The sequence below is a fragment of the Microtus pennsylvanicus genome, chromosome X (genome assembly GCF_037038515.1).
Source record: "Microtus pennsylvanicus isolate mMicPen1 chromosome X, mMicPen1.hap1, whole genome shotgun sequence".
In the NCBI taxonomy this organism is placed as follows: domain Eukaryota; kingdom Metazoa; phylum Chordata; class Mammalia; order Rodentia; family Cricetidae; genus Microtus; species Microtus pennsylvanicus.
Genome location: NC_134601.1, coordinates 17,422,130 through 17,440,615, shown reverse-complemented (window position 1 = coordinate 17,440,615; position 18,486 = coordinate 17,422,130). Strand labels below are relative to the sequence as shown.

The 18,486-nt window shown below is 36.8% G+C and overlaps 1 protein-coding gene across 1 annotated transcript in view; it reads left to right on the top strand.

Moving 5' to 3' along the window:
• The window catches only part of Gabra3 (gamma-aminobutyric acid type A receptor subunit alpha3), a 210,764-nt gene that overhangs the window by 148,015 nt on the left and 44,263 nt on the right, over window positions 1-18,486 (top strand). The window contains exon 6 of the mRNA XM_075957520.1: window positions 16,872-16,954. Within this exon, the coding sequence (XP_075813635.1) occupies window positions 16,872-16,954 (83 nt within the window). The remainder of the gene's footprint in view (window positions 1-16,871; window positions 16,955-18,486) is intronic.

The window sequence follows — 18,486 nt, the reverse complement described above, 5'->3', positions numbered from 1 at the left end:
AAGATTATGTTTATTTCTTAAAATTCTTTTCATTCTTTCTTTTTTTTCTAGACAAAGTTTCTCTGTCTAACAGCCCTAGCTACACTAGCACTCACTCTGTAGACCAGGCTGGCCTTAATCTCACAGAGATTCTCCTGACTCTGAGTACTGGGATTAAAGGCATGCCCCACCACTGCCTGGCCCTAAAGTTCTTTTGAAACATCTGTTAATTGTACATGTTAGTTGTTAGTATTATTCAATGTTTTCTTTCTTTCTTTCTTTCTTTCTTTCTTTCTTTCTTTCTTTCTTTCTTCCTTTCTTTCCTTCTCTTTTTCTTTTTTGTTTTTTTGAGACACGATTTCTCTAGCTTTGGAGCCTTTCCTGGAACTAGCTCTTGTAGACCAGGCTGGCCTTGAACTCACAGAGATCCGCCTGCCTCTGCTCTGAGTGCTGGGATTAAAGGTGTGCACCACCGTTGCCCAGCTCAATGTGATATTTCAACACACCTATGCATACTCGTTAATCAACCCAACCCCTCAGACTCTCCTCAGTCTCCACTAATCCTCTTCTACTTTGCTGTAAGTTATTTATTCCCACACATTAAAGAATATACATTACTAATCTTTCTGTGTTTGATTTATTTTTCCTAACTGGATGATCTCTAGTTCTACCTATTTTCCTGAAAATGACAGGATTAATTCTTCTTTTGTCTTTGAACACTCTATTGTGAGTTTAAAGCAGTTTTCCTTGCCATTTTCTCCATTTGTGGACACCTAGACTGATAATGTAACTTGGATACTGGGACTAGTGTCATGATATTGCCCAAAATGTGTATGCAGATACCTCTTTGGTGTGCTGCTTTCATTTTTAATGCTGAATGTTCAGAACAGGTATAATGACTCATATATTAGTTATATTTTTAATTTTTGAAGAACCTTTCCACTGTTTATGATAATGGTTGTTCTTTATGTAACTTATGTAATTTATGTTCTTTATGCAACTTCTGTTCTTCCAACAGTGAATCCGAATCCCATTTTTCTAGCTCCTCACTAGCATTTATCATGTTACTATTTTTGCTTTTGTCTTGAATTTGTAGAGCACTTTGGTAAGAGTGACATCTTAATGACATACACAGAATGTATGTGCTTGTCACCTCAAATGAAGTCAGTTTTGATTTTTATTTTCCAATTTTTATCTCCAGCTGTTTACATTGCTTAATATTTAGATAGATTCTTAAAAACACAATTTATAAGTCAGGCAATTCGTTTTCTTAAAGTGCACGATTAAGTAGTATTTAACTATATTTGCAGTTGAATATCAACACTGGAAACCCCACACCCACAGTTCTTTCCTTCTTGGAATTGCTAAAATCTCCAATAAAGACCGAACAAAAATGAGCAGACAGTTTTTCTGAGCTTCAGGCTGAGCAATTTAGTCTTTTGCTATTAAGTGTAATGCTAGCTTTTTTTTATACATGCCATTTATCACTTGAGAAAATTGCCTTTTTATTTCCAGATTTTGAGAGTTTTAAATCTAATGATGGGTGTTGGATTTCATCCCCTTGGTTTTGCCCTTGTCTTAGTTTAATTTATTCTTGCACAGCTACCAGAATAATCCTAAACCATTAGTGAAATTGAGTCACATTCACAATGAACCTCTTAAAATTCATCCATATTTCACCTGGTGAAAACCAAATGTCCTAGAAGGCAGTACATGATCCAGCCCGTGCACCACACTTTCCTCTCAGAACTTATATTCTATTAATCTCTCCCCTCAATCTCTCCAATATATCTGTAGAAGCCTTCTTGCTATTCCTGGAAGCAAACACAGTTCTGCCTCAGAGCTGCTGCATTTGCTCTCTTCCCACTTTCACTGTTTATTTCCTCCATTTCTTACTCACATGCCACCTACTCAATATTTCTCTTCCCCAAATACCCTATGGGAATTTTAATTTATGTCCCAAACTTTGTATCTAAGTATTTTTTCTTTCTAGTGTATAACATCTTTTAATACACAATATAATTAACTTACTATTTTATCCATTTTCTTCCCATAGCCAAATGTAAACTCTAAGTGGACAGCATAATAGCAAGCCCCTAATGTATCTTCACTGTTTAAATGATAGATGATTAACAGTAATGCTCTGAATGCAGCACTGAGACAGAAATCTAATATTGTTAGATAATTTTGGATAAGTTTCTTCCTTTTTGTTTAACTCACATATGAAATCAGTGAGGGAATTAAACTAAATGCTTTCTTGAAGGCTTTTCTGTCTCTGAGATTCTGTGAAAGAGATTCTGATTAATAATGGAAGTAGATTAAGATAATATGTTACTTGAAGGAATTGAAGAAGATATTAGAACATGGAAAGATCTCCTATGCTTGTGGATTGTCTGTAGCACTAATATGATAGAAACAGCCATAAGCAAAAGCAATCTACAGATTCAATGCAACCCCTATCTATATTCAAACATAATTCTTCACAGATATTGAAAAGACAATTTTCAGCTTCATATGGAAACACAAAAAAACCTAGGAGAGCTAAAACAATTCAACAATCTTGGATAATAAAAGAACTGCTGTAGGTAAGACCATCCCCAATTTCAAGTCATACTACATAGTTATAGCAATGTAAGCATGGTATTTGGCAAAAAAAGCCCATTTATCAATGGAATCAAAATGAAGACCCAGACATAATGCACACACCTATGGATACTGAATTTTTATCAAGAAGCCAGAATTGCACACTAAAGAAAAGACAGTATCTTCAACAAATGGCACTGACCAAACTGAACAGCTTTATGTAGAGGAATCCAAACAAATCTGTACTTAACACCCAGCACAAAACTCAACTCCAAATGATTAAAAAAAGACCTTTAATGTTAAAGAAGATACATTGAACCCGATAGAAAAGAAAGTGGGGAATAGCCTTAAAGTCATTTGTATAGGAGATAGCTTTCTGAACAGAATATCAATAATGCAAGCACTAAGATTAACAACTAATATTTGGGACTTCATGAAAATGAAAAGCATCTGCATGACAGAGGACATCATCATTTGGACAAAGTGGTAGCCTACAGAATTGGAAAATATTTTTACCCACTACTCATCCAATAGAGGGCTAATATCCAAAATATATAAAGAACTGAAAAAAACTAGATATCCAGAAAACAAATAACCCAGTTTAAAAATGGTCCTCTTATGGGAATTCTAAAAGTGGAAACAGGGACTGTCTCTGACTCTTTTGCTGGCTTTTGGGACCATACTTCTCATACTGGGGTCACCTTGCCCAGCCTTAATACAAAGAGTGGTGGTTATTATTACTGAGATTTGATACACTGTGTTTTGTTGCTATCCATGGAAGGCCTGCCCTTCTCTGAATAGAAATAGAGGAAGAGTGGATGTGGGGGAGAGTGGAAGTAGGGGGATGGTCTGGGAGGAGATGAGGGAGGAAAAACTGGTCTAGATGTTAAATAAATAAATAAATAGTTTTAAATGTGGGGTTAAACAGAGAATGCTCAAAAGAGAAAACTCAGATGGCCAAGAAACACTTAAAGAAATATTCAACATCTTAACTCATCAGGGAAATACAAAGCAAAAGTACTTTAAGATTTTATTTTATACCTGCCAGAATGGCTAAGATCAATCAATAAATGACAGCTCATGCTTTGGAATATGTTGGTGTGGGAGGTCCTTATGTCTATGTGTCACTTTTATTGGTTAATGAATAAAGAATCTGCTTTGGCCTAGAGCAAGACAGAACTTAGGTGGGGAAAACTAAACTGAATGCTGAGAAAAAGAAGGTGGAGTCTGTGAGAAGTAATGTATCCCTGCCAGTGACAGATGTTGAAACTTTACCCAGTAAGCCACAGCCTCATGGCAATACACAGATTAATGGAGATGGGTTAATTTAAGATATGAACTAGAAATAAGCTTAAGCTATTGACCAAACAGTATTGCCTATAGTATGGTTTCTGTGTGATCATTTCAGGGCTGAGCAGCAGGGAACAAACAAGCGGCCTCCCTACAACAAATTGGCACTCCAACGCGGTTGACTATATCCATATAAAACCTGACAAAGCTTAAAAAGGAATTATAGACACAAAAGAACAGAGTTAAGCATGGCTTAATGCCATGGCTCCTTTAAGAGAGGTTTTCCTGATTCAGTGGTGGCAAACAAACTAACAAACAAAAACAAAGAAATGTACAAAATAAAACTGCATGGTTTCAAAAACTTCGGTTTCCTGGTTCACCAGCACAACAGGCTCTGACTCTTTCGGGAGGTCTAGCCAAGGAGCATTTAAATGTAAGTAGTGTGTTAAAAACTGCTTAATGGCTCAACATAGCCCCTCTACATACTTGGAACTGGGGAGGTGTGCACGACTTGTCGAGGCAATAAACATAACTCCACCATGCTGAACTGGGTGGAGCCAAAAGGCAAAGCAGCCTTGGTCCTAGTCAAGTGCTGCTTAGCTTTTTAAGAAGTGCTTAGCATTTTAAGAAGCGCTTCTGGTCAGAAAATAATTACAGATACATGATAAAGACAGATTCAAACATAAAAGACCTCTAAATGAGATACAGTGAGTTTAAAATATGTATGTAGGCTTGGGAGAGAGAAGAAAAGGAGTACAGAAAGTTATAAAAAGAAGTACATGATTTTTTAAAAGACAAAACAAATCTTTAAAGAGAGAATAAATTTGTAGAAAAAGTAATAGAGTAAGAATAATAAGCCACATAAAGATGGAAATATATACAGAGAGTCTAGCTTCTGTATATTACTGTATTTTCTTTGAATTTTTTTTTACTGTTAAAGAGCTATGTAATGAGAGACATTTCATTGTATGGACTGCTAAGTTAAACCAACATAAAAGTAGCTTGACTTCAGAATTTGAGTCTAAGGATAGATATGTTACTTTGGAAAAGAGGTTCTTTTATTTCCACAGCAGATGAGAACCTATGGATTTTTTCCAGACTAATGTGGTTTGATGGACAAAGACTCCTTCAAAGGTTGCTGTGAACACCCCAAAAATACTTTGACCAACAAAAAGCAGGAAACAGTTTGGAGAGAACTATGCCCATATTCCCAAATATTGTTTATAAATGTCTGTTTACATTTAAAGGGGGATATGCTATAGAAATTTACATTGGTATGGATCTTGTTTTATTGATACAAATTTAAGATCAATTTTGTTATATGTTTATTTTTGCTCTTGATTAAGGTATTGTGTTTGTCCAGCTTATTTAAAAATGTAATATATAATTAAGAAATATAGGTTAATAGATAATCATCTATAATATTCAATCTTGTAGTCATGTTAGTTAGGTTTCTAGATATATAGAGATATATTTCAGTTAGATAGGTATTCTTCAAATCTTTCAGAGACCTTCAGAATACGGCATTTAAATGTTTTAAGAACTTAGGACTTTTCATGACAGTGAGATGATACATCTGCTCCTGGCAGCAGCAATTACTTCAAGAGGATGATAGGCACTGAAGCAGCTCCTTATGTATTGGTTAGCCATTTGGGCAAGAAACTGCTCTTGCCTGGACTGCTTGCTGTATGAGCTGGACATGCAGACCCGTGGAGAAATGTCTGCTGAACTTACCTAAAGGTGAGAGTGCCCCTCAATGTTCCTGCTTCATGAAAGAGTCTGCCTGTCAGACATTCTGCAGGATACAGAAGAAAGTTACTGACAAACTGACAATATGGGTGAAATTGTGTTGAAATAGAAGTGGCAGGGCTGTGTCCATGGCACCCGGCTACCCCCACGGCTAGCTTTACCTGAAATAATTACACGGAAACTGTATTCTTTTAAACACCGCTTGGCCCATTTCTATCTAGCCTCTTCTAGGCTAACTCTCGCACCTGGACTAGCCCATTTCTTTTTTTTTTCCATATTCACAATTTATTAACAACAGTCAGGAAATGGAATCACCTTAGATATCTGTCAAACAACTTATAAATGGATAATAAAAATGTAGAACACACACTAGGGATTTTTATTATTCAACTGTAAAGAAAAATAAAAGTCATAAAATCAATTTATCTGAAAATTTTATGACTAGCCCATTTCTAATATTCTATGTAGCACAGCTAGGTGCACTTACCGGGAAGATTCTAGCCTATGTCCATCCTGGGTCGGAGCTTCATCGCGTGTGTCTGCCCAGGAGCCGGGAGCATGGCGTCTCTCTGAGGCGTCTTACCTCACTTCCTCTTCCTCCCAGCATTCTGTTCTGTTTATTCCACCCACCTATGTTCTAAGCTATGAGCCCAAGCAGTTTGTTTATTACTTAACCAATGAAATCAACAGATTGATATATGACACTCCCACATCACTTCCCCTTTTTCTGTTTAAACAAAAAAAGGTTTTAACTTTAACATAGCAAAATTACATATAGCAAACAGTTATCAAGCAAGAATTACAGTTACAATATTTATATCTATTTTATCTTTTATCATAACTAAGGAAAACTATAACTTTCTATTCATTCTTCAACTCCATCAAAGACTCCAGAAGGATATAATACTACCTAAGTAAACAAGAAATAAGAAAACTCTAGAAATAACAGAAACATCTCACTGCCTGGTCACCCAAAGTTCTTTTGTACCATTGGGGCATTCATCTTCGGCCTACAGGCCCATAGTTTCCAGCAGACATTTTCATCAAGCAGGAAATTCCAAAGACAGTTCAGTCACTATCTGCTGTGTCCTGAAGAATGTCTTGCAGACTCTTTCATGAGTCCGGAACCCCGAAAGACCATCTCACCTTTAGGCAAGTTCAGCAGTCCTCTCTCTGTGGGTTCTCTTTGTCCAGTTTATGCAACAGTCCAGGCAAGAACAGTTTCTTGCCCAAATGGCTATCAAACTCCATAAGGATCCTCTTCGATGCCCATCTTCTTCTTGAAGTAGATTGGTGCTGCCAGGAGCAGAGTGTCTCATTGTCATGAAAAGTCCTAAGTTATTAAAACATTAAATGCCATATTCTGCAGTCTTTGAAAGATATGAAGAATGTCTATCTAACTGAAATGTATCTCTATATATCTAGAAAATCTAACTAACATGACTACAAGCTTGACTATTACTGATGATTATCCATTAATCTATATTTCTTAATTATACATTACATTTTTTAATGAACTACACAATCACAATATCTTAATCAATAGCAGAAATATGCATATACATATGACAAAATTGACCTTAAATCTCTATCAATAAAGCAAAAATCTATACTAATACAAATTATTCATATCTATATCATATCCCCCTTTAAATGTAAAAGAACATTTATAAACAATATTTTGGGAACATGGGCGCAGATTTTTCTCTCCAAACTGCTTCCTGCTGAATGGGGGCATCATTAATTAGGTCTTTCATGGTATAACCTGTGTGCCAGGGTCATCTCAGTTGGCAGTTGAGTGAAGTAATTTTTTGAGGGTGTTCACATCAACCTTTCAGGAGGGCGTGGTCTATCATACCAAACTGGGATAGAAGAAATCCAAAGGATCTGGTCCTCTGTAAAAACAAAAGAAGACCTGCTCCAAAGCATCATATCCTTAGACCCAAATTTTGAAATCATAATACCCTTATATCCATTCTGGTTTAGCTTAGCAGACCATGTAATGAAATGTCTCTCTGTACTTACCTCCTTCACAGTCAAAAATTTTAAAGAAAACACAATGTACATAATCCAGACTCTCTGTGAATTTTCCATTTTTATGTGGCTTATTTTTACTTTATTTCTCTTAATCTCTTAACTACCTGTACTCTGTCTCTTTAAAGACTTTACCTTTTTTTTAAACCATTAACTTTATTCTCTATATTCTTTTTCTTCTCTCTCCCAAGCCTACGTACATTCATCCAACAATGTGACTCATTTAGTGGTCTGAATCTGTCCTATTGTGAATCTGCAATTTTTTACTATCCAGGAGCACTTTTGATTTGCGCCTTTAATCACTAGGCGCTTAAAAATCTAAGCTGTGACATTCCTAGGTCAAAAACAGGTACTGCCTGCTGGCCCCACCCAGTCCAACATGGCGGAGCCCCTTGTGCCTCTGATCCTTGCACATTGCACCACTAGCATGGTGGAGCTGCTTGTGCCTCTGAGCTGCGGCTGAGCCATTGGCACGGTCTCAGAACACTCTCCTTTTGATCCCAAGCGGGAACACAAACATCAAGTCCCATAAAAGCAGTTGAAATGCTTTAAAGCCAGAGTTTGCACTGGCGGCACAGTCCTAAGAAACCACACTTTAAAATAATGCAGCTTTTTTTCTGCTGCTGTTGCCGAATCAGGAAATCTCTCTACAGCACGCCACCAACAAACAGCAAAAATCTGTGTTAAACTCTCTCCCCCTTATTTTTAAGCCTTCTCAGGTTTTTAAGTGGATTTAGTCCATCACGTCTGGGCGCCACTCTGTTGAAATTAGAGCGGCAGGGCTGCATCCCCAGCACCTGGCCGCCCGCGTGGCTAGCTTTAGCTTATGGTATCTCAGCGGCTATAGGCTGGAGGATTGGGAGGACCTCCCGCAACAAAATTGTCTTTAAAATTTCCTGCTCCATGGAAAAGTCTGTGAAATACCATGGGCCTGTAGGCTGCAGATGGATGCCCCAATGGTACAGAAGAACTTTGGGTGACTGTCCAGGTAGCAAGATGTCCCTATCAATTCTAGAGTTTTTCAAGTTGCTTACAATGCACTTCCTGTTTACTTAGGTAATATTATATCCTTCTGGAGTCTTTGATGGAGTTGAAGAATAGATAGCTATAGTTTTTCTTAGTTATGATAAAAGATAAAATAGATGTAAATATTGTAAAACTGTAATTCTTGCTTGATGCCTGTTTTGTATATGTAATTTTAGTATGTTAAAATTAAAACCTTCCTTTTCATTTAGACAGAAAAGAGGAAATAGTGTGGGAGGTCCTTCTGTCTATGTGTTGCTTTTCTTGGTTAATGATTAAAGAAACTTCGCTAGGCAGGGAAAACTAAACTGAATGCTGAGAGAAAGAAGGTGGAGTCAATGAGAAGCCATGTAGCCCTACCAGAGAAAGATGCTAGAACTTTACTCAGTAAGCCGCAGCCTCGTGGCAATACACAGATTAATGTAGATGGGCTAATTTAAGATATGAGTTAGCCAGAAATATGCTTAAGCTATTGGCCAAACCATATTGCAAATAGTATGGTTTCTGTGTGATTATTTCAGGGCTGAGCAGCCAGGAACAAACAAGCAGCCTCTCTCTACAATAGGATGTGAAGTAAAAGGAACACTCCTTTATTGCTGGTGGGACTGAAAACTTGTATGCTATGGAAATGAGTGTAGTGGTTCCTCAGGAAGATGCGAATCAATCTACCTTAAAATTAAGCAATACCACTCTTGGGGGCACATACCCAAAAGCTGCTTCATTTTCTAACTGAGATACTTGCTCAACTATGTTCATTGCTGCTCTAGTCACAAAAGTCAAAAATTTGAACCAACCTAGATGTCCATCAACGCCTGAATAGATAATGAAAAATTGGCACATTTATACAATGGAGTATACCCCATTAAAATGAATGACATTCACAGGAGAAAATATCCTGAGTGAGGTAACCTAGACCCCAAAAGACAAGTATGATATGTATTCACTTATAGCTGGATATTAGCTTTTAAGTCAATGAAAAGCAAGCTGCCGTCCATAGAACTATAGAGGTTAGGCATAGAATTAGCAATGGGGGTTACAGATAGATCTCCCTAGGAAAGATGTGGGGGTCTTTGAATGGGAGGATCAAGAGGGAAGGGGGAGAGGAGAGAGGGATGAGAGAAGGAATATAGGGAGAGACAGCTAAACTTAAGGACCATTTGAGGGGTAGTTTTGAAACCTAATACAGTCAAAACTTTCTAAAATACATACATACATACATATATATATATGTAATATATATATATATATGAAGGCAATCTAAATGAAATTGACAAATAATGGAGGAGTCAGAACCCCAGTTGGACATCTCTTGTCTCCAAATGAAGCTTCTAGTATGGGGGTTGAATTGCATCTGATTGAGATGTTGGCAAGAGGGGTCCCATGGGATACCCTAAAAAAACAGGCTGTTCCCCCAAAACTTACAGCAATGTCCTTTGATTAAGGCAATACATACAGGACTGATTAAACTTGGAGAAGTCCAGCTGGTGCCTACACAGAGCCTTCATCTCTGTGTATTAGCATCTTTGGTACAGGAAGTTATCTGCACATTACCAAAAGAAAACACATGAACACCAATAAAGCCACCAGCATTTTTATTGACAGTGATGTCCTGTCTGCAAGGTATGCTAGTGTAATGGTAACACAAAGCTTATAAGAGTAACCAACTAATATCTGGTTTAAGCTTGTACTAATATCTGGTTTAAGGTCCACTCTATAAGATTGAACCCACAACCCACCACTTACGTGAAGAAGAACCTGAGACTAAATAATCCAAGGATCTAGAGTGAAACCAAATACTGCTGTTCTAAATAGATATAATTTCTACTTTGATAAAATGAAAAATATAAAAGGAGAAAAAAAACCGCTCCTAACGACATTCTGCTATACTCATAGACACGTGCCTTATTCAGCAATCATCAAAGAAGCTTCCTCTTGAAGCAGATAGGAACAAATACAGAGACCCACAGCCAGATATTATGCAGAGAATGAGAGACTTTGGCACACTCATCCCTAAATGGAATGTTTCCATCAAATCCCTCCTTTCACGGCTCTGGGAGCTCTGCAGATTTAGGCAGAAAGAGTGAAAGTTTCGTGGGTTTTGTTTGGTTGGTTTTTTGTTGTTTTGGGACAGGGTTTCTGTTGGTTTCTTTTTTAATTGGTGCTGCCTGTTGAGTAGTGACTCTCCTAGTCAGCAACTGCAACTCTGCTGTGACCAGTAACAGTTAGGCCTCATGAGCCTGCGGCAAATCTGTTCCCTCAGTCACTGACTCTTTTAAAGCTATCGAAAAAACTTATCTAAATCTGTCTCTCTAAAGAACTCAAGATTCAAAGGTTGAGGTAGAATTCTGCTCCCCAGAGAGGCTGGATAGCAAGGAGCTCACCTAGCTCACATACTCCTGTCTCCTGAGAAGTTCTTGTGCTTCTCTTCAACCCTCCCAAAAGCCCTTCTCCACCTGGCTCCTCCCTACAATGCTCCAGTCAGCGAGTTGCTGACTCAGCCTCAGGCGAATTTTATTTAATCAAACACTTCTTTTCATCCATTAAGCAAATGTTCCAGAGCATAAAATAAAGTAACCTACCTCAGAAAAATATTCTACAACAGGTTCTTTGTGTAATAGCCTTGGCTGTCCTGGAACTCACTGTATAGATAAGGCTGGCCTCAAACTCAGAGATCTACCTGCTTCTGCCTCCCAAGTGCTAGGATTAAAGGCATGCATCACCATCACCTAACTCAGTTTAGTGTTTTTATGGGATTTATGAATATGTAAACAAGTGGGTTTCCATTTCTTGCACCTTCTTTTGTGCTCTTTTTCTTCTATTTGTTTTTTTTGTCCAATTCTGATGTGTTGTTTTCTCATATTTTATTATTATATTTTGTTTTAGTGTTTCTACTGCTGTAAAGAGACACCATGGCAACTCATAAAAGAAAACATTTAATTGAGGATAGCTTACAGTTTCCTAGGTTTAGTCCACTATCATCATGGTGGGGCATGATAGTGTGCAAGCAGACATGGTACTGGAGAAAGAGGTTAGGGTTTTACATCTTAATCCACAGGCAATAGGAAGTGAACTGTATTTTACACTGGATGTAGCTTGAGCATAGGAGATCTCAAATCCTACCTCCACAGTGACATACTTCCTCCAACAAGGCCACATTTATTCCAACAAAGCCACGCCTTCTAATAGTGCTACTCTTTATGGGAGCCGTTTTCTTTCAAACTACCACAATTATATTTTATTATTATCCAGTGGAAACCTGTTTATTTTCTAATGAGAGACAGAAAGGGTATAGATTCAAATGGAAGGGAATCTGGGGAGGAAGTGGGATGAGTAGAGGGCACGGAAACTGTAATCAGGATATATTATGTATAGAAAGAAGAAAGTAAAAATAAAAATTTTGGGGAGAAAAAATATTATGCCATAAATAAATCACAGTTTTCTAGATTGTCAGAAATATTTAAGCTCTGTATTATCTAATCCATAATCCTCAAGTCCAAGTATTCAATAGAAATATATACCTTAATAAATGAAAAAGTCTAGTAATTCAGAGAACTAGGCTCTTGGCATTCATAAAAAGGATAAGAATTCCTAACCTTTAGTAAAAAAAAATAAATAGAAAATATATAGAAAAATAGCATCAATGGTATAGTGTATCTTAGGTGATAAGAGAAAAGAAAGTATAGTAAAGTTCATTGTCTATGGGGTGAAGAATAGGAAACTGAGCAGAGTTCATTTAGTGCAGGCCTTCTTTAGAAACTAGTAATCAGCCTAGGTTAAAGGAAATTCAAAGGAAGATTTCTGAGTACTGACAAACAAACTCTATATCAGGTTGGTTTTAACAGGAAACAGTTGGACTGTTTTCTTAGTTGAATGGCTAAAATCTAGGTTAAAATGTAGCCTATACCAAATAAAGTCAAGATGGCAAAAGAAAAAAATAGAATCTGTCATCTAGATATTGGAAAGAGGAATACTCTGGTTAGACAGCACACAGATTCAACTTCCCGGGTATTAGAGAGTCTAGAAAGAGCCGGAGCCCAGTGACCCAAGAAAATAAACAAGAGGGGAACATAAGCTAGGATCATTATAGACTCTGAGTGGACATAGACTTTGATTCTGCTTAAAGCAAAGGATTGGTTAACAAAGAAATCAGACTGCCACAATGCAAGTAAAATGAAGGCATTTTAATAATGGAGGGACTTGACCTTAAAACGCTTTGGATTTTTATCTGTATCTGCCTCTAGTAAAGGAAAGGCTCTTCTGGATTAGCTCTTCTTTACTACTGGTATTTACATAGAAATGAAAGCAGCCAAAATCCTACATTGTGACTGAAATTCTATGATATTGGTATTGTACTTTGAAGAGTTTCTGATCTTTCTTTTTGAAGATTACATTAAAATCTGTAGATGATATAACCTGCTGAATTATTCAGTGTTGCTTATTTGTATATGTGTTTAGGGCTGACCTCTTAGGACTAGACAATCTATTAGGGGACTCATCCCTAGAGACCATGCTTATATGTATGTGTGTATAATAATAATAATAACTAAAGTAAAATGTGTGTATAATAAAAAGTAAAGAAGAGATCATGAATTTTAGAGGGAGTTGGAGAGACACAGGAGGGATTAGAGGGGCTAGAAGTAGGGGTAGAAATTAGGTAAATACAGTACTCATGTATGAAATTCTTTTCAAAAGCATAAAATATTTAAGGAAGAAATTTACATGAAAACTGAAAAAAATATGCAGCAAAAATACCATAACGTTTAACAGAGATCCAAGAGTAGTGGTTTGTGTCTTAGCATTGGTATTATTCCTCGGAATGTCATCCTTTACTTCATCTTACTTACCATTTCAGCTTCATCCTGACTGATCCTGTTCTCATAAGGTCTTCTATGATGACCTTGAAAAAATAATTCTTTCATTTTCTCTGCTCCTTTCAGAGAACTTTATGGATTGTTCTGAGACTGGATGTATACATTTTAAAAAAAATTCCTCCTAGACAGTAAGAACATCTAGGTGTGTGCGCTTTAGCAAATACCTACATGACTGTTATTTTCAATGTGCCATGTAAGCAAAAAAAAGGTTGGAGGCTGATGATGACAAGGATCCTTGCAGTTCTAACTAATCCCTTGAATGTTGTGTAATAGACTATTTGTTTGACAACGTAAAATGTGTTACATTTGTCTGTGTTGCCGAATAATTATTCAATTATGTAAAGATGTGTTACATTTGTTTATGATGCATTTGTTTAATTAAGTAAAGATGTGTTGCTGTTTTACCTTGCCTGCCTAAGACACTCAATTGGTCTAATTAAAGCTGAATGGGCAATAGCTAGGCAGAGGAGGGATAGGCAGGCTGGTGGGCAGAGAGAAAAGGGGAGCCAGCTAGCTAGTCAGGAGCCAGGCAGCCAGATCATAGAGGGAGCAGGAAGGCAGGACGGACAATACGCAGATGAGGTCAACAAGCCTTAGGACAGCACATAGATGAATAGAAATGGGTTAATTTAAGTTAAAGAAAAGCTAGGTATAAATAAGCCTAAGCTAAGGCTGATCATCCATAATTAATAATAAGTCTCCATGTCATGATTTGGGGGATGGCAGTCCAAGAAAGCCTGCTACACTTAGATAATTAAAAAATTTTTCATGTGTCTTAAAGTAAACCTCAATTTTCAAGCCAGCCTGTAATATCCCACCAATCTGACTTTTTAAAGGCATGAATGGGGACTTCACAATTCATAGAAGTCACAAGAGAAATATATTTCTCAGAGCAATCTCCTCCTCATGTTGGATACTGAAAAGTTTCCATAAGGATTTAATAAAGAAGATTGTGTTCCTTCTTTCCACTTACATTATTATTTTCAAGATACTGCCTCTTATGAGTAATGTCAAGCGGAAATTATTTTATGTCTACCCAGCAGCCTTTGGGATGTAGAGAATAAGATCACAACAAATAGATTACAAAGGCAAGATGCAAAGGTAGTGATTTCTGATTAGGACAGAACTGATCTATAATAACTTTCTTATCTTTCTTTCCATTCATTCCTTGCTCATCCCACCTAACCAAAGAAGAAAAGCCTGTGTTAGCTTAAGCTACTCCTCTTCTCTCTCTCTCTCTCTCTCTCTCTCTCTCTCTCTCTCTCTCTCTCTCCCCCCCATGTGTGTGTGTGTGTTCTTAGACTAATACTATTATAGCCTCTTCAAGATTTTTCTGCAAAAGAAAAGAGTATTTCTGTACCAAACAAATGTTCACAACTACTGCTATGTATTGATGGGTTGGTCAAATAGGTATTATTTTTCTGCTCATATGCTGTTAATCCCTGTGAGGGCAATAATTATGTCCTATGCTTGTCTTATTCTTTCATATTTTCTTCATGTTTTCCTGCAACTGCTTTATATGTAGAAAATGTTTATTGAAAGGTAACCACGAGTAATTTAAAGCCTCTTTCACTTGACTAATACATTCCCCAGGAGCTGAGGAGCCATTTACCCTCTAATAGACAGAAGGTAGCTAATGTAGCAAGACCTTTAGACTTGCTCTAGTCTTCTGTGTTGTGTTTCTGATCAAATCACACAAAATCTTTCTATTTGTCTCTCCAAAACAGAGACGATAATGATGTTCCCAGCATATTTCTTACAGGGCTGCCACAGGGGTCAAATAGAGTGAACATGCTCTTTTGTTCCAAACAACCAGGATCCCTATTACAAAAGTGTTAGGAGCAGACTTGAATGCAATTACTCATTGTGAATGTGTTTTAGAAATTGTAAAATGCTGTGAATAGCTCAAGTTATTAGCAATGATCCATTTAATGATAATAATTACACATTGAACTTCCCATGCCTTCCTAGATGTATGGATATCTATAATTTGATTGTAAATACGAATGCTTCCTGGTAGCTCACTCATTACAACCAAACTGGAGCAGTATTGGGCAACAGTGTCCTGTCAATTAGCACCTGCTGAGATTTTGCTGACTGACACTGTTACAGTAGCACTGTGGTTAGAAACAGTAATGAAGACTATATATTGGATTTCTTACATGCCTCTCTCTATTGCCTTGACAAGAAACAAGACAAGTTCCTCTATGTGACATGTTGATAGTCTATTAAACAGGAATTATTGTCCCAAGGAAAATCTGGATGCTATAAAACCATGATCAAAAATGCCTCTGTGAAGAAGGAAGGTATTGGGAGAATGAACAAAATTCTAGTTGATGAGCAGCTTCTCTGCTTATTAAAATATCCTGAGCATGACAGAAACTGTCTCCCATATACACAGGAGGTATAAAGACTAGATAAAAATAATCTATTGATGCAAGGTGCCAAGCAACTCTAAATGTTTACTGTGTGGGCATTATTTCCATATATGTATATATAACGAGAATACTCCTGGGGCCAATGGCAGCTCAGCCTTAAAAGATTGACAAGAATTCATAAGGAAACCTTGAAATGAGTTCTTTTAACAGACTAATGGAAATATATATATGTATATATAATGGAAATATATATATATATGAGACAAACCATACCCAATCAGTACTTCCACTGAGGAATTTAAGCATGATCCTTCCAATTTATGTTTCTGTTGAAATTTCTCCAGATTTGACCTTTGAGGTTTCTGATTCCTTCCATTATCTTTGTTTGTTTTGGAGTGGCGCACATGTGTGTGCGTGTGTGTATGTGTGTGTGTACATGTGTGTTCTACAGCAAAGGGTTATTTTTTCTCTGTCTGTTAGCTTTAACAAATATACTCTTTCTACATCTCTCTACCTTATGATGTAGTCTTTAAATTGGTTAGCTCATATACAAGCCTGCTGGGAAGAATTCTTTCAGAAATAATGAAGCCGTGATTAGGAGTAAATGAGTCAGGACCTGCTGTTTCTATGCTTATTAAAGGATAGCTAAGAAAGTACCATTAGGCCACACACACACACACACACACACACACACACACACACACATATATAATTTTTCTAAAGTTGGTAAGGTGGGATTCACATCAGCTGTAACTAAAAACAAGCAATATTGACCGCTGCTTTGAGAAACTCCCCATATCACTTAATCCACTATTAGCATACTGATTTCACTCTCAGTGAAAATAAGCAAACAAAACCCCATGGGTTTCTTAGGAGTACTCTACTGCTGTTCAGGGGAACTGAAGTTTATGTTTAATAACATTTATCTTTGCTGTATTTCATGTTATGTTCTCTCTTCTTTTAGGTTAACAATACATGCTGAATGTCCTATGCATTTGGAAGATTTCCCCATGGATGTGCATGCCTGCCCACTGAAGTTTGGAAGCTGTATGTATTTTCTGGTTTTGTTTATCTAATCTGCTTCCAAATGAAATGTAATATATTCTACTTTTCCCTGGGAAGTTCCTAATACTGAGTTTACAGCAGACTTTAATCCTTGCTGATGTGGACTGAGTGAGTCAGGAGAGTGGGGTCAAATAGTACTAACTGATCAAGAATAGTAGACTCGACTTTTAGCAGATTTTTCTTTAAAAAACCAAACTTTATTCCATTATTTCAGAATAATTTCTGTCATTAGGTGGAAGCATCAACATTTGTCCTTTTTTAGAAGAGATGATAAAGAATATGAGCTTCTTAAGGACAAAAGAATACATAATTTTTAATATCTATTCTCCCTGCACCTCCATTTATTACTATCCAGTCCCCACCAATAGGTGGCAAATAGTAGGGGCAGCTGTAGAGATTTGCTCATGTTTTAGAGCACTGCCTTTCCCATTTGCTGTAACTCTTACAAAGAAAGCATTAGAGTGCATTTTGAAATGAATTGCAGATGTCAAAAGTGAATATACTTGAGAGCAGTTTTGAACATAAGGTTATCTAAATAAGTTAGAGTAATATATCAAGATCTGTGTTGATCACATTTGAATGATACTGAAATAGAAATTGCATTTGAAAAGTCTCAAGTAATTATATGTGACATATTTTATCAATTATTAGTTTGTCAAATATTTACAGACCATCCCTTGTGTAACAGCCTCTATTCTATGAGCTTGGAATGCATTCATTAATAAAACAAAATCTTTAAACGTATCGAGCTCATATTATTGAGAATAATATGATGGTGAAATATAAAATAAACATTGAATAAAAGTGAAAGTAGGTATAAAGTAAGGAGAACTATGGAAAAAGCTTTGAACACTTGGTAATTATACACATGTGTAGGATGTAGTATGACATTTCAAACACATATATAATACAATGTAATATGATGATTAACTTAAAGTAACTAACATTTCCATCATTTCCAGTATTTTTCATTTTTTAATGCCAAGAGCAGTCAACATCTTTCATTAGGTACTTTGAAATGTACAGGTGGAATGCTCACAAATTATAGTCTCTCTGCTGTGCTATAGAACAGTATAATATTTTGTTGTTAGGAGGCTGCTAGTTAGTTCCCAGCTGCTTAGCCCTGAAATAACCACACAGAAACTGTATTAATTAATTCGCTGCTTGGCCCATTAGCTCTAGTTTCTTATTGACTAACTCTTACATATTAATTTAACCTATTTCTATTCATCTGTGTATCTCCACGTGGCTGTGACTTACCAGGTAAAGTTCTGGCATCTGTCTCCAGTGGAGCTACATGGCTTCTCCTTGACTCTGCCCTTCTTTCTTCCAGAATTCAGCTTAGTTTTCCTCACCTACCTAAGTTCTGCCCTATCAAGAGGCCAAGACAGTTTCTTTATTAATCAATGGTATTCACAGCATACAGAGGGGAATCCCACATCAGTATTCCTCCTGTCCAACTGCATTGTGATAGCTGTTAGGTACCTGTCTCCTTACCTATACATTTTGTTAAA